The following is a 17,500-nucleotide window of genomic DNA, read 5'->3' as shown; positions in this document are numbered from 1 at the left end:
AGAGTTACTCCTAGGATCTTTTCCGAGTTTACTTTTTTTATTTCCTTTGTACCAATTTTATATTGACACGATATTTTATCTTTGCTTTTTCCAAATTCCATTATGCTACATTTCTTAATGTTGAAGTTCACTTCACACTTCTGACTCCATTTCCAGACTTTGTCCAGGTCTTCTTGAAAAGATTTGCAATCTTCCTCTGTACTTACTCTCTTTAGTAGTTTCGCACCATCTGTAAAGAAGTTCATATAACATTCCACACCTGTGTGTGTGTGTGTGTGTGTGTGTGTGTGTGTGTGTGTGTGTGTGTGTGTGTGTGTGTGTGTGTGTGTATGTGTGTGTGTGCATGTGTGTGTGTGTCTGTGTGCATTTACCTAGTTCTATTTACCTAGTTGTATTTTACGGGAAGGGGAGCTATGCTCGTAGTGTCCCGTCTTCATATCTCATTTTTCTAAACTGTTTTTAAATTCATGTATTGTTTTTGTACACACCACTTTCTCATCTATCTTGTTCCAAATCTCTATTACTCTGTGGGGAAAGCTGTTCTTTTTCAGATCTCTTCTATAACTGTCTTTCTTGATTTTCCTCCCGTGTGCTCTTGTATTTCTATCATCCCAATTTATTAGATCCTCTCTATCAATAGTTTCTATGCCTTTCATGATTCTATAAATAGTTATCAAATCTCCTCTCTCTCTTCTTTGCTCTAGTATCTGTAGTTTAAGTTTTGCTAGTCTCTCTTCATATGATAGTTTTGAGTGTGTTGGTGCCAAATTTGTAATTGCTCTTTGTATTCTTTCAAGTTTTGTTATACATTCTTTTGTACTTGGTGACCACATCGTCGCTACATATTCCAATCTTGGTCTTATCAAAGTGATTAGTATTTTCTTTACCATTTCCTCATCCAAGTATGTAAATGCCACTTTGATTATTCTTATTAAATTATAAGTTTCTCCACAAATATTGTTTATATGTTTCTCAGGTGACATATTCATAATAATGACTAACAGGCCCTTCTCATTTTCTTATTTTTTTATTCCTTCTTCTCTCAATTTATATGATCCTCCTATCTTTTTTTTGCTTCTTCCAAATTCCATTATACTACACTTCTTAGTATTTAACTCCATCTCCCACTTCCTACTCCATTCCCATACTTTATTGAGGTCACTCTGTAGTGACTCACAATCTTCTTCAGTGTTCACTTTTTTCAATAGTTTTGCAACATCCGCAAAGAAGCTCATACAACTTTTAATTCCTTCATCCATATCATTAATATATATAGCAAACATTATTGGGGCCAGAACTGTTCCTTGTGGAACACCACTTATCACTTCATCCCAATAAGAGTATTTGTCACTTATCACCACTCTCATTTTTCTTTCTTGCAAAAAGTCTTCCATCCATTTCAGCAGTTTGCCCTGTATTCCTCCTGTGGTTTCTAGTTTCTTAAGCAACTTCTCATGTGGCACCTTGTCAAAAGCTTTTCTTAGGTCTAGAAATGCACAATCAGCCCATCCATCTCTTTCTTGTATTATATCTATTAGCCTTGAATAGAAACATATTAAGTTTGTGACGCATGATCGTCCTTGTCTGAATCCAAATTGTCTTGGGTTTAGTACGTTTTTTTTTTTTCTAAATGCCTTACCCATCTACTTTTGATAATTCTTTCACAAAATTTTGCTATAGTGCTTGTTAGAGAGACTGGTCTATAGTTGGTAGGGTCTTCTTTATTTCCCCCTTTATATATAGGTACTATATTTGCTTTTTTCCAATCTTTTGGAACTTTTCCTTCTTTCAATGAACTGTTTATTATGCTATGTATTATGTCTGCCAGTTCATTTCTGCATTCTCTCAAAATCCAGTTTGCTATTTCTGACATCAAGCTTATTCAATTGTTTCGTTATTTCATTCCTTGTTACTTCTATTTCTTTCATAGGGGGGACTTTCTCCTCCCATTCGATATCACGAGGTTGTATATTCTCCCTTGTAAACACTGATTTAAAATGCTTGTTCATAATTTCTGCCATTTCTATTTCCTCTGTGTATTCAACTCCTCCTTGTCGTAGTTTCTCTAAATCTTGTTTGTTTTTCAGTTTGTTATTTACAAATCTGTAAAATATTTTTGGTTGGTCTTTACATTTTTCTATGACATCTTTTTCGTATTTTCTTTTTTCTTCTCTGCCCACTTGTACATATTCATTTCGATAACTAGTATATATTTTCAATTTTTCAGGTCTTTGGTCTTTTTTCCATTTTGTCCAAGCTTTGTCTCTTTTGTCTTTTAACTCCCTACAACTTTTGTTGTATCATCACTTTACATATTATTTTTCTTGATTTTGTCTTGGGACATACTTTTCCACTCCTTTATAAATTCTTGTCAAAATATTCCATTTCTCTTCCACTGTTGTTTCTTCATTCTATATTCTTTCCCAGTCTTCTTTTTGAAAGAATTCTCTTATTTTATAAAAAAAAAAAAAATTCATACATCAATCTTCCTTTTCTATATTGTTCATTTCTTTGCATGTATTTTTCCTCATTTAGTTCCATTTCAACCAATATGTGGTCACTTTTACTTATTGATGCCTTATATTCAATCTTTTCCACTATTTCATGTTCTGATGTGATTATTAGGTCCAGTCTCGATGGTTCTTCTTCATTTATATACCTAGTATTCTCTTGAATCCATTGCGTCATTGTGTGTTCAATAATCATATCAAGTAGTACATTTCCCCATGAGTCTTCTCCACCCTTTACTGTCATCTCTTCCCAGCAGACTTCTTTACAATTAGAGTCTCCCATTATAACTATTCTTCCTCCATCTTCCAATACCTTATTTAATGTTATCCTTGTCTTCTAACATACTTTTATGTTCTCTCTCATCCCACGAGGCTGTTTTTGGAGGCACATAATTTATTACAAACTTTCTGCTCTTCCTATCTTTGTCTTCCACTTCCATCATAATCATCTCTACTCTATTTATTCCATATGTGACATTCTTCACATTTATATCCTTCTTAGTCAGGAACATAACTCCACCCCCTTGTTTTACCTCTCTGTTTCTAATCCAACAATTATATGCAACATGTCCTACACTGTTGGGTGGTAGTGGACCTTTCAATTTTGTCTCTACAATTCCCATTATGTCCGGTTCTTTTTCTTTCAGGTAATCATTCAGTTCGTTCAAGCCTGTTATTAATCCATCTATATTTGTGTAAGACATTTTCAATTTTCTGCTACTTACATCGTGTTTTCTGTTCCCCTTCCGTTTTTCTCTGTTATGTACCATTTTCTCACTTTCATATTCACCACTTTCCAATAATTTTTTTTTCTTTTTCTGTTCTTCTCTCGTTTTTTTCCTTAGCTTCTAGTCTTTTTGTTTTCTCATCCTCTCTTTCCTCTTTGTTCATTTCCTTTTTTATCCATATCTGTTTAAATTGTTCACTGTTTGCTAGTTTCCCTTTTTTTGCTAAGATATTCTCTGCTGTTGTTTGTGACCTGAATTTGATCTTAATTGGTCTGGTCTTATCTGTATTGTATTCCTCTAGTCTATATATTTCTTCTATTTCTTTCCCTGTTTCTGCTCCATCTTCTTGAACTACTTCCAATATCTTATTTACTTTCTCCTTCTACTCCTTTATTCTTGTAGTCCAATTTATAATATATTTCTCTTCCATTCCCAATATAGTTATACATTTCTTTTTATCCGCTAAGTCTCTCACTATATTCTCTTCCTCCCTCATCACTTTAATATTTGTGTCTTTAGTTTGATCTTTCATCTGTTGTGCTACTATATCCTTAAATACAATTTTGTTATTATCTTGGACTTTTTTACAACCCTGTACTTCTTTTGCTATGGATTCTTTATTCTCTTTATTATTCCTCTTTAATTCTTCATTCCCATCTTTTACTTCTTTTAACTGTCTTTTTAATTCTCCTATTTCCTTAGTTAGGGTTTGGTTCTCCTTCTTGAACTCTTCCAATTTATCAACTCCCTGTGCTATCTTTGTAAGTTGACCGAACCTACTCTTCCAATGTTCGGTCATTTTCTCTAGTTTTTCTTCTAGACTTGCTAATCGGGGGAGGTTGGCATCCCCCCCCCCTCATTAAATCCATGGAAATTATTATTTTCACTTTCCATTGTGTTGTTCTTATCCATATTTCTAACCTTAATGCTTTTACTGATATTTTCGATTTCCCCTGTGTCGTCAGCAGACCTCTTGTTTACATTTTTTCTGCTGTCAGGGGGAGCCCGTTCGTCTCCCTTCAATTTCCCTCGGTAATCCCTCCCCTTCTCCCCTTTCATTACCTTTCTACTACACCACGAGCTTTCCCCTTCCCTACTAACACAAAAATGTACTTCCTCGTAGTTGAAATCCACGAAAATTGCGTGTTTGTTTTTCCCGGAGTTCCAATCTTCGCCGTCAATCCGACGATTGTGTGTGTGTGTGTGTGTGTGTGTGTGTGTGTGTGTGTGTGTGTGTGTGTGTGTGTGTGTGTGTGTGTGTGTGTGTGTGTGTGTGTGTGTGTGTGTGTGTGTGTGTGTGTGTGTGTGTGTGTGTGTGTATGTATGTGTGTATGTGTGTGTGCACGCGCGCTAATAAGTTCATAGCATGTTAGATCAGACCATGTATGAGTTTTCAGCTTTCATCCGGGAGGGTAACAGCTGTTGATCACGAGTCCTAAACGTGATCATTGATGAATCAGTATATGATTTTATTTTAATAATAATAATAATCATAATAATAATAATAATAATAATAATAATAATAATAATAATAATAATAATAATAATAATAATAATAATAATAATAATGATAATAATAATAATAATCATAATAATAATAATAGTGATAATGATATAGTAATAATAATAATAATAATGATAATAACAATAATAATAATAATAATAATAATAATAATAATAATGATAATAATAATAATAATAATAATAATAATAATAATAATGATAATAACAATAATAATAATAATAATAATAATAATAATAATATAATAATAATAATAATAATAATAATAATAATAATAATAATAATAATAATAATAATAATAATAATAATTAATAATAATAATAATAACAATAATAACAATAATAACAATAACAGTAATAATGATAATGATAATAATGATAATAATGATAATAATAATGATGATAATAATAATTGTAATCATAGTAATAATAATAATAATAATAATAATAATAATAATAATAATAATAATAATAATAATAATAATAATAATAATAATAATAATAATAATAATGATAATAATAATAACAATAATAATAACAACAACAATAATAATAACAATAATAATAATGATAATAATAATGATAATGATGGTGATAATGATAATAATATTATTATTACTATTATTGTAAATATTGCTATGATGAATCAGTGTATGATTTTACATTAATAATGATAATAATAATGATGATGATGATGATGATGATATTATTATAATTATTGTTATCATTATATTTATGATTTAATTCTATTTAATTTTATCTTATTCTATTTCATTTTATCATTATTATAATGTTTATCATTATTATTTTTATCTTTAACCAGCAATTCTTGGGACTTACTTGAACAGGATCGTAACAGATTTGCTTATGTTAGTTAAGCAGTTCTCATTTTCTGTCTTCTTTTCCTAGAATAATTAAAAACAATAAAAAATCATATTAAAACTAACAGATACTTTACATTAGTTTGTTCTTATCACGTGAGAGTATGTCTACATACTAGATGATAAAGTAATATAGGGCTTGTCTTTTAATCAACGGAGAACGAAATGATGAATACGTGTAAAAAGAATACTCATTCCGTGACGCACAAAAAAGAAAAAAAAAAAAAATAGAACGTGTGTTGCGCCTTCGACTTCACGTAATAATGGGAATGCATATATATTATACATAAATAAATAATATATATACATATATAAACTATCAATTTAAAAAGTTAATATACCTGGCAGTCGATGCTCTGCAACTTCATCAACATGATTTCGTCGGGAGGAAGCTCGACCCGGTTCCAACGTGCAGCCTTCTTCAGGATTACAAGGGCTTCGGCATAACGGCCCTTCACCAGGAGCCATCGTGGAGACTCGTCCAAGAACCTGCGAACTCCGGAAGGTGAAGTCCACATATTACTTTTACAGGTATATACTGTATATGTGGATATATATGACTGGCCAATGCTAGGAATTGCGGGGCACAATTAGAAAATTGATAGCGGGGCCTGTACTCAGCTCTACAAAAGTTTGAAATTGATGTTTTATATTCGTATAGTATGCCAGTCTTAGCCAAAAAGCATTAAATGTTTGATATGTTAATTAGTGAAAGACAACATGAAATTTTATTATTTTTTAAAACAAGTTATGACAATTACAGACTTATAGTTTACGCAAAAACATTTTAGAAATATTTACTTTTTTATTTGCTTTATGTTATTGTATTTTATCCATTTATTATTATTATTTTTTTTTTTTTTGCAAACGCTTTCAAAAAATATCAAAAGTAAATTATATCAGTAATGTAATTTTCTATAGATAGCATCGTCAAATTGTTTAGTTTCTTGTGAAATGGGACCTTTCGCAGTCAGGCTCGTAGATTCCTATTAGCGCTAGAATTTTCAATTGTCTCGGATTTCACGAGGCAAAAGGGTGACTTAGGTAATTTGGAAACCGATATTTAAAAAAAGATACGCCATAAATTGCTGCATAAATGTATTTAAAATTAAAAACATGACTCATAATGTTATAATTTTTACTTACTGGTGTGTGATAAGTTTTTGTTAATTTAATTATAAGGTAAAACTAAAAATAGGTAATTATTTTTACTGAAATAACTATGAGCAGTAAAAATAAGAGAATGTTGATTTCGGTTTGTGCATTTTATCTGAGAGTGTTGAAAAATAATGGATATTACTGTCACGTCCTGTATATGAAGATAATCAGTGAGATAAAAAATAACAACAGTGGTGGCGGACGTACGAAGTTAACGACATTTTTGTAAAGAATAGCCTCTTAGATCTGCTGGGAGCTATTTTCAAACAAATATGACCAATTTTACGTCTGCCGTGGCAAACTGCACGTCAGATTAAAAAAAATATATAACTCAAGAAAAAATTAAGTCTTCGCTGCAAAATTATATTTTCGATACATTACATGGCTTTGCCTATTGCTTGGTGTATTCAAATGAAAGTATATATCAGTATACGTCCATTGAAGTCGGTAGAAAATAACAAATTGCTTGGCTTGATACAATTATAGGCTGTTTTACGAATATCATCTGTGATTATAAATAGAGGCTCAAACAATGCTATATGCCGTTTGCAATCATGAAATTAATTGACTTAAATTTCAGACACAATAATGTACAACGATACACCTCTGTAAGCTTATAAAACTTGCCCAAAAAAGTATTTATTTTCCAGCAAGAATGACAAAATCTGGCGGTGTCTGGTATCAATTTGCTCACTGCGAAAGGTCCCATTGTTGTCGGGAATGAATCCCGACAGAGGCATTTTTAGAGTAAATAAGCTATTATTACAAATTGATATACACATCTGTGGTTACGGCCTCAGTTAATTTAGTTAATTGATAGCTGTATAATTTGGATTAATATTGAAATACAGCAACTAAGCATATCAAGCTGTATGAAATTTGTATTCTAGAAACTTAGTATATCAAAGCATGCATAACAAATTATACAGTCTTACTTTTTCCATTTAGATAGAGTGGCCTATAATTTTTGTTTATATATATGAAAACATTATATAAAGCATTATATAAAAGACTCGACACCCCCTAGTTGCCACAAGCCGGTTGTCTAACCCCTCTCAGGAATGTCGAGTTACCAACATATCATTTTCATTATTAATCTTTTTATTTATCACTTGGTGATTTCTCCGTCTTGAGTATTGGTTCTGGTGCACTGCCCATATCTAGTTCCCATGTATGGGGATTATATAATATGTGTATACCCCGTCTGGGGTATTGGCTGCTTGTTATTGTGGCAAAGTAGCATGCAGTCGATACTTTAGGGTCTATATGGGGCGCCCCTACGGACCAGAGCCACACATCATTTTGTCTATGATAGAAGAAATTCTGTTCATAGAGAAATGATGACACTTTTATGATACGACTGTCCCTCCGTTATGATGTCCCCCAACCCCTTGTTGCTGTCCTGTACCATTTCTCTGAGTATTCTCTTTCTGTGATGGGGGGAATTCCCTGTGGTGGGGGAAAAGAATACTGCCACCTAGTTTCCCACTTGGATCGTAAGAGGCGAGAAGAAAGGGAAGGGGAGAGGGACTAGGCATCCTTCTCCCTGTAGCCCCAAGGGGCAGATTCCTAAAAAGAAAAGGAAAGGCATAAGGGGTGCTGGAGGGCCTCGGGCCAGCACCCTAAGGTTTGGGTCTTTTAATGTGCGTGGATGTGGCACAGATGAGAGTAAAAGGGAAGAGATAGGTAGTATGTTTGTGAGAAGAAAGATGGATGTGTTGGCTTTGAGTGAAACTAAGTTGAAAGGGAAGGGTGAGTGTAAGTTTGGGAGTGTAAGTGGGAGGTTATCAGGAGTGAAGAGAGGGCGAGGGAGGGAAGGGGTGGCTATTCTAGTAAGTGAGGAGATAGGTAAACGTGGAGTGGAGTGGAAGGAGGTTTCCTCAAGGATAATGTGGATGAAGGTGAAACTGGGAAAGGAGATGTGGGTCTTTGTAAGTGCATATGGGCCTGGCAGTGAGAAGAGCATGGAAGAAAGGGAGGCCTTTTGGATAGATTTAAATGAGTGCATAGAGGGTTTAGGAAGAAATGTCAATGTAATAGTACTGGGAGACCTTAATGCTAGGGTGGGAAATGGTCGAATCGATGGAGTGGTTGGGAAGTGTGGAGTTCCAGGAAAGAATCGTAGTGGAGAGTTGATGGTGGAAATGTGTCTAGAAAGAGAGTTGATGATAGCAAATACAGTGTTTCGGAAGAAAGTCAAGCATAAGTACACATGGGAGAGGGTGGTGGAGGGAAGGGTGGTAGATAGAGCGCTAATGGATTATGTAGTGGTAAATAGGATTATGATAGGAAGAGTTAAGGATGTACATGTGCTAAGGGGAGAGGGTGGGGGAATATCAGATAATTTTTTGGTGGAAGGTAAGTTGAGAGTGGAGGATAGATGGAGAAGGAGGAAAGGGACAAAAGGTAGGGAGGTTCTTAGAGTGAACTCCTTGAATGAAAAGGAAAAGGAGAAGGAGTACGAAAAGAAGCTGAAGGAGGAGTGGGAGGGAGTAAAGGATAGAGCAGAGATGGGTGTGGAGGAGGAATGGGGATGGTTCAAGGAGGTAGTCTTAAAGTGTGCAAGGATGGTGTGTGGAACAAGAAGGACAGGGGGAAATAGAAGAAAGGGTAGTGAATGGTGGGATGAGGAAACAAAGAAGGTTGTAGAAGAGAAGAAGCGAGCTTTCACAGATTGGTTACAAAAGAGGACAGGGGAGTCATATGAGACGTACAAAGAAAAGAAAAGAGAAGTAAAGCAAAAGGTAAAGGAGGCAAAGAGGAGAGCAGATGTGAAATGGGGTAGGAGTATGACAGAAAATTTTGAAAGTAATAAAAAGATGTTTTGGAAAGAAATTAAGAGAGGAAGAGGAGGCGAATCAAGTAGGGAAGAAAAGGTAAAAGGTACAGATGGAGAGATGATAATGGAAGAGATGGCAGTGAGGGGAAGATGGGCAGAATATTTTAAGGAGTTGCTGAATGTGAAGGAGGATAGGGAAGGAAAGATAGCTGCAGTGGGAAATGCGAAGAAAATGAGAGTGATGAGTGAGGAGAATGGAGGAGAAATAAGGAAGGATGAGGTGAAGGCAGTTGTAAAGATGATGAAAGCAGGTAAGGCACCTGGTCTGGATGGATGTCATGCAGAATGTCTGAAAAAGGGAGGTTCAGTGATGGTGGACTGGTTGGTGAGGTTATTTAATGTTTGCTGGAGAGAGGGTAGAGTACCGGAGGACTGGAGTAGTGCCTGTATAGTTCCTCTTTACAAGGGAAAAGGGGACAAGTGTGAATGTAGTAATTTCAGAGGGATTAGCCTGTTGAGTGTAGTAGGGAAGGCTTATGGGAGGATCTTAATTGAGAGGATTAGGAGAGGAACAGGAGTAATTGGTGAGGAACAGTGTGGATTTAGGACGGGTAGAGATTGTGTAGATCAGATCTTTGTGGTAAGACAGATATGTGAGAAAGCTATAGGAAAGGGGAAGGATGTTTTTTTGGGCTTTTATGGATCTGGAAAAAGCTTATGATAGGGTAGACAGAAAGGCACTGTGGGAGGTTATGCAGATTTATGGGATAGGAGGAAAGCTTTTGGGAGCTGTCAAGAGTTTTTATGAGAGTAGTAGAGCATGTGTTAGGATTAGAAATGGAGAGAGTGAGTGGTTTGAAGTAAAGGTGGGACTTCGTCAAGGATGCGTTATGTCGCCCTGGCTGTTCAACTTATACATGGATGGAGTGGTGCGAGAGGTGAATGCAAGGGTAGTGAGTCAGGGATTGGAGATGGTTAAAGAAAATGGAGAAAAGTGGGAGGTGAGCCAGCTGTTATTTGCGGACGACACTGCGCTTGTGGCAGGGTCAGAGGAGGGATTGAGGAAGCTGGTGGCAGAGTTTGGGAGAGTATGTGATAGAAGAAAGCTAAAGATAAATGTGGGTAAAAGTAAGGTGATGAGATGTACAAGGGGTGAAAGTGGCAGTAGACTGGAAGTGAACATTAAGGGAGAGCGACTGGAGGAAGTGGATAGTTTTAGATACTTGGGTGCAAGTGTAGCAGGAAAAGGTGGAGTGAAGGTGGAGGTAGAATGTAGATTGAGAGAAGCGAGTAAATGCCTTGGTGGTTTAAAGAGTGTAATGAGGAATAGACATTTGGGAATGGATGCTAAGAGGAGACTGTATGAAGGAGTGATTGTGCCAACAGCACTGTATGGGGCAGAAACGTGGAACATAAGAGAAGAAGAGAGAAGGAGTTTGAATGTGTTTGAGATGAGGTGTCTGAGAAGTATGGTGGGGGTTACTAGGCTGGATAGAGTGAGAAATGAGGAGGTGAGGAGGAGAACAGGGGTAAAAAAGGATTTGGGAGATAGGGTTGATGAAAGAATATTAGGATGGTTTGGACACATGGAAAGAATGAGTGAAGAAAGACTAGTAAAAGAGGTATGGAAGGCAGATGTGGAGGGAGTGAACATGAGGGACGTCCTAGGATGAGGTGGATGGATGGGGTGAAGGGGGCTTTGGGGAAGAGGGGAATGTCTGTTGAGGAAGGAAGGGAGAGGACGGAAGACAGAGGTGAGTGGAGAATGGTTGTATATGGATGATGATGTGACTGCATGAGGAGGAATGGGCGGGGGGGTGGGGGTGGGGTAGTATGTGTGAGTAAATTTTGACGCAGCCCGAAGGGATTTCTCCCCGTCCTCGCCTTATATGCAAAGGGGGACGGAGAGGGGGGGTCGCCGATTAAATGAAGCGGCCTTGCTGTGGATGTACTGTGTCTTGCGACACTGCTTCTGACCCAGGGCGGTGGGCAGGGTGCAGGGATGACCCGTCATCCAGGAGGTGCTCAGATGAGAGGAAGGGTGGGAGGGGTGTGGAGGGTATTTAGGGATGAAATGGGTGGGAGTGTTTTTATGCCTTTCCCTTTTTGGCTACCTCCCTTGGAAGGGGGAAAAAGCCTTGGTATATGTATGTATGTATGTATGTGTATCGTGCAACATTTTCACTTCAGTTGAGGTGAAGTTGTACTTCCCATACACCCTTGGCAATGAGAGGTCAAAGGTCACTAGGCGTTCAGGACCAAGAGAGGCCCTTCTCGCCCTCATATACGTAGTGGAGTAGTAGTTGCGTAGTTGAGTAGTAGTTGAGTACAAGACAAGCCCAAGACAAGAGATGTAACTGACCAAAAGTGCTAGTGATTCGTGACTGGGGAGTGATATGAATTTACTCCAATCACAGACCTCATATATATCATGTGTGAAGTGCATTTACGACGAAGCGTGTCTTAAACCAGTGAGAGGATTCTGTGAGAGAACCATTCCCCTCAACATACCTTTAGGGTTGATTCACACTATCGGTCCGGTCGCGCTCCAGTCTCGCTACGCTCCGGTTCTGAGGTATTCAGGGTTGATTCACACTATCGGTCCAGTCACGCTCCACTCTCGGTTCTGAGGTATTTATCGGTCCGCTCTCGTTCCCGTCATCCCCCCTCCCTCGACACCAGTAGAAGTCTTACCATCAGTTACGAAGGATGTGTGACTGTAGTACAGCGAAGTTAGGTCATAGAGCTCTGGTTTACCTTTGACTAATTCTATTAGCATTTCATCTGAAACCACAAAATTAAAGTAAGTTTTGTAGGTTATATTTTATTCAGTTGGTGCTTATGTATATCCTAGCTGTGCGCATTGCCATTGTATCAGTGATAAATAAAAAGAAAACGTATTTTTATCATTTATCTACCTTTCGCATGATTCCATTGTGGTGTTTTCTTTGGATTATCCATGGTTTGGTAGGACAGAAGGAAACACTATTTGCTTAAACGAAGACTGAATCTCGACTGGAGTGGAGCAGTAGGCAGGGCTGCAGCGTTTTCTACACTGCCGTGTAGAATGGGAGTGTTGCCATACCGGGGTATACATTTTTCTCGGGCGTGTGCAGACTTTCATAGCAAGATATACTTGCCAACTTTGACAAAATGTTGGTTCTAGTTTTTTTATTCTTGAATGTATATAAGGCCCCCATGCCCTAACATATTCAGTAAGATATGAAAATTCTTTATTATTATTATTATTATCGCTAAAAGAAAGCTGAAACTTTAGCGTATATTTTTTTTTACTACACCGTGAAAACGTATCTAGGAGGTGCTAAGATGGGAGGGAGGGTGGAGGGGTGTGGAGTGTTTTCGGGGATGGAATGGGTGGGAAGGATTTTATGCCTTGTCCTTTTTTGGCTACCTCCCTGGTAAGGGGGAAAAAGCCTTGGTATATGTATGTATGTAAAAACGTATCTTTTGGGGTACAATATTTTATAAGTAACACAATTACCAATTAAGTCATATTTTGATGTACCATTTATTATTTGATAACAGTTCTATGATTTTTAAACAAAAGTTTGAGTTTTTGAATATTATGAACAGCCCGCTGATATGTAGAAAAAAATTCCTCATATCCTTGTGCAGTTGCCACATGCCGCTATTTGGTACAAAATTCTACGAAACGGCAGCCCTGGCAGGTGCAGGACCGTGGCAACTGAGTTCACACTGGCGCTCACGGTTCGGTCACGGTCCAGTCTCGCTCCAGTAAAAATATCTTTTGACGGAACCGTGACCGGAGCGAGACCGGAGCGAGACTGGAGCGAGAGCGCCAGTGTGAATGCTTCCATTGAAATTAATGAGACAATATTGGACCGGACCGAGAGCGTAGCGAGACTGGAGCGCGACCGGACCGATAGTGTGAATCAACCCTTAGGGTTGATTCACACTATTGGTCCGGTCGCGCTCCACTCTCGGTCTGCTCTCGGTTCTGAGGCATTTGCTCTCGCTCCCGTCATCGCCCCTCCCTCGATACCAGTAGAAGTCTTACCATCAGTTACGAAGGAAGTGTGACTTTTCTGACTCCGAGTTGGCAATATTCGCTATTGCACTTGATGAAGAAGAAGAAGAAGGAAAACAAAATAGAAAAAGAAAGAGATTGTGGGTTCATCCTATGTTGCAAGATAGGAAGACTGAAGGAGAATTTCATACTCTGTATCCTCGTCTTATTGATGACGAGAGTAAATTCCACAGCTATTTCAGAATGAACAAAAGAACATTTGAGAAAATACTATCCAAAATTGAGGATGACTTGAAATGTACAAGAAGATGCTGCACTTCCTGGCACTGATGTGCTTGCACCATACGTTATAGTGGGAGATGAGGCTTTCCCGCTGAAGAGAAATTTGATGAGGCCCTACCCAGGTTCACAGACTGAACATAAGATAGAGAAGAGGATTTTTAATTATAGATTATCTAGAGCCAGGAGGATAGTTGAGTGCACATTTGGTATTCTAGTGCAAACCTTCAGAATATATTTAAGGAAACTTAAAGCTATGCCTTCTAACGCTAATGCAATCATTACAACAACATGCATACTTCACAATCTGATACACCCAAATGCTGTTGCATTACCAGATACTGTTGTCATGCCTCCATCAAACACAGTACGTCCAATGAGAGGAAGATGGGGAAATGCTACAAAGGAGGCTTTTGGCGCGAGAGAAACACTGAAAGATTATTTCAGCTCCCCAGCTGGTTCAATGCCTTGGCAAAATGATAAAATATAAGTAGACAAACAAACTTGTGTAGGAATATTTGTTGAGTGAGCTAAGGAGATGCATTTTTCGCAGTGGATAATAGGTTATTATACATATGGAATTTCTTTCTTCGGTTAATAATGCGTATTTTTTTTCTCTCAGTACCTTGGCAATATGATAAGTATGCAAACATTATCACTGTAGTGCAGCGAAGTCAGGTCATACAGCTCTGGTTTACCTTTTGACTAATTCTATTAGCATTTCATCTAAATCCACAAAATTAAAGTAAGTTTTGTAGGTTATATTGTATTCAGTTGGTGCTTATGAATATCCTCGCTGTACGCATTGTCATTGTATCAGTGATAAATAAAAAGAAAATGTATTTTTATCATTTTTCTAACTTTCTCATGATCCCATTGTGGTGTTTCCTTTGGATTATCCATGGTTTGGTAGGACAGAGGGTAACACTACTTGCTTATATGAAGGCTGAATCTCGACTGGAGTGGAGCAGGACCGTGGCAACTGAGTTCACACTGGCGCTCACGGTCCAGTCTCGCTCCAGTAAAAATATCTTTTGACGGAACCGTGACCGGAGCGAGACTGGAGCGAGAGCGCCAGTGTGAATGCTTCCATTGAAATTAATGAGACAATATTGGACCGGACCGAGAGCGTAGCGGGAGTGGAGCGCGACCGGACCGATAGTGTGAATCAACCCTTAGGGTTGATTCACACTATCGGTCCGGTCGCGCTCCAGTCTCGCTACGCTCTCGGTCCGGTCCAATATTGTCTCATTAATTTCAATGGAAGCATTCACACTGGCGCTCTCGCTCCAGTCTCGCTCCGGTCTCGCTCCGGTCACGGTTCCGTCAAAAGATATTTTTACTGGAGCGAGACTGGACCGTGACCGAACCGTGAGCGCCAGTGTGAACTCAGTTGCCACGGTCCTGCACCTGCCAGGGCTGCCGTTTCGTAGAATTTTGTACCAAATAGCGGCATGTGGCAACTGCACAAGGATATGAGGAAATTTTTTCTACATATCAGCGGGCTGTTCATAACATTTAAAAACTCAAACTTTTGTTTAAAAATCATAGAACTGTTATCAAATAATAAATGGTACATCAAAATATGACTTAATTGGTAATTGTGTTACTTATAAAATATTGTACCCCAAAAGATACGTTTTTACATACATACATATACCAAGGCTTTTTCCCCCTTACCAGGGAGGTAGCCAAAAAAGGACAAGGCATAAAATCCTTCCCACCCATTCCATCCCCGAAAACACTCCACACCCCTCCACCCTCCCTCCCATCTTAGCACCTCCTAGATACGTTTTCACGGTGTAGTAAAAAAAATATACGCTAAAGTTTCAGCTTTCTTTTAGCGATAATAATAATAATAAAAAAGAATTTTCATATCTTACTGAATATGTTAGGGCATGGGGGCCTTATATACATTCAAGAATAAAAAAACTAGAACCAACATTTTGTCAAAGTTTGACAAGTATATCTTGCTATGAAAGTCTGCACACGCCCGAGAAAAATGTATACCCCGGTATGGCAACACTCCCATTCTACACGGCAGTGTAGAAAACGCTGCAGCCCTGCCTACTGCTCCACTCCAGTCGAGATTCAGTCTTCGTTTAATTAAGCAAATAGTGTTTCCTTCTGTCCTACCAAACCATGGATAATCCAAAGAAAACACCACAATGGAATCATGCGAAAGGTAGATAAATGATAAAAATACGTTTTCTTTTTATTTATCACTGATACAATGGCAATGCGCACAGCTAGGATATACATAAGCACCAACTGAATAAAATATAACCTACAAAACTTACTTTAATTTTGTGGTTTCAGATGAAATGCTAATAGAATTAGTCAAAGGTAAACCAGAGCTCTATGACCTAACTTCGCTGTACTACAGTCACACATCCTTCGTAACTGATGGTAAGACTTCTACTGGTGTCGAGGGAGGGGGGATGACGGGAACGAGAGCGGACCGATAAATACCTCAGAACCGGGAGTGGAGCGTGACCGGACCGATAGTGTGAATCAACCCTGAATACCTCAGAACCGGAGCGTAGCGAGACTGGAGCGCGACCGGACCGATAGTGTGAATCAACCCTAAGGGTTGATTCACACTATCGGTCTATCCTTCCCATTCCCTCATCCTCCATGCCACGCCCGAAGTCGTCGCACACATCACCGTCATTAACCAGAACAAAGACGAAGAAGATTTCCAAGTGGCCCCAAGGCCTCGGTAAGTCATAAATTGAGTTACATGAAATATCCAAACGAACATGAATAATTGAAATGATTACATATTCACAAAGATACATGATGCTTTGTGATGCCATTGTACTTTTCAGGGTTCGATGAGTCCCTGCCGATCACAGGTACGTAGTTTTGTTGTTGCTGAAAGTTGTATACAAGTTCACACAGAGTATCCCAGTATTAACTCGGTGGGACGGTCACCTAGAATAACTTACACCGTCAACATTTCATATTAAAAGAGATGGGAAATCTGTCGGAAGTCATAATATTCTCCACAATTGTTGGCCGTATGTTTTCATCAGTTTTAGTTTTGAAAAACTTCATTTCTCCGATGCGACTGTTCAGGTGGTGGCACAGCATTTCTCGTTAGCATGTTACTTGCTTTTGCTAATTCGTTTTGAGTAGAAACGACTTCAGTTACGATCTTTTGTTTTTCAATTTTCCAAATATCAAATTACTCTTGCATCACATAGAAGCAGAAAGATGAACTAAGAGAAGTTAAATCTATACAAATGTTAGACACATTCATAAGATGTTCTTACAGAAGTCTAGAATACTGTAACCGAAATCGTTTCTACTCGAACGAAGTAGCAAAAGTAAGTAGCATAGCCAAGTGTGCCGCCTCATTTATGGGTATTATTAAGTAAATCCTCAAATCAATAAAGATATTAGGAAATTCTGTAAATCAATTGCTTACTACTACAGTGAATATATAGAATGTAAAGTGTGATGTAGATATCAAGTGAGAAATCGCTCAATTACTCTGTAAGTGTTGTCACTCACAGTTGCAATCTTTGTTCGCAAACCTCGACACACACAAAAAGGGGCATAGCAAGAACTGTTAGATCCAAATCTAAGTGCATATATGTATTATGGGTGATAAATAATGAAATGGAAAT

The 17,500-nt window shown here is 37.8% G+C and overlaps 1 protein-coding gene across 1 annotated transcript in view; it reads right to left on the bottom strand.

The window, feature by feature from the left end:
* LOC143026676 (organic cation transporter protein-like) overlaps positions 1 to 17,500 on the bottom strand; it is an 87,199-nt gene that overhangs the window by 53,138 nt on the left and 16,561 nt on the right. Inside the window, exons 7-8 of the mRNA XM_076187474.1 lie at positions 5,982 to 6,129; positions 5,600 to 5,664 (exon numbers count right to left, since the gene is read on the bottom strand). Of these exons, the coding sequence (XP_076043589.1) occupies positions 5,600 to 5,664; positions 5,982 to 6,129 (213 nt within the window). The remainder of the gene's footprint in view (positions 1 to 5,599; positions 5,665 to 5,981; positions 6,130 to 17,500) is intronic.

The sequence above is a fragment of the Oratosquilla oratoria genome, chromosome 6 (genome assembly GCF_046742065.1).
Source record: "Oratosquilla oratoria isolate Oo_2021 chromosome 6, ASM4674206v1, whole genome shotgun sequence".
In the NCBI taxonomy this organism is placed as follows: domain Eukaryota; kingdom Metazoa; phylum Arthropoda; class Malacostraca; order Stomatopoda; family Squillidae; genus Oratosquilla; species Oratosquilla oratoria.
This window is presented reverse-complemented; position numbering and strand designations above follow the sequence as displayed.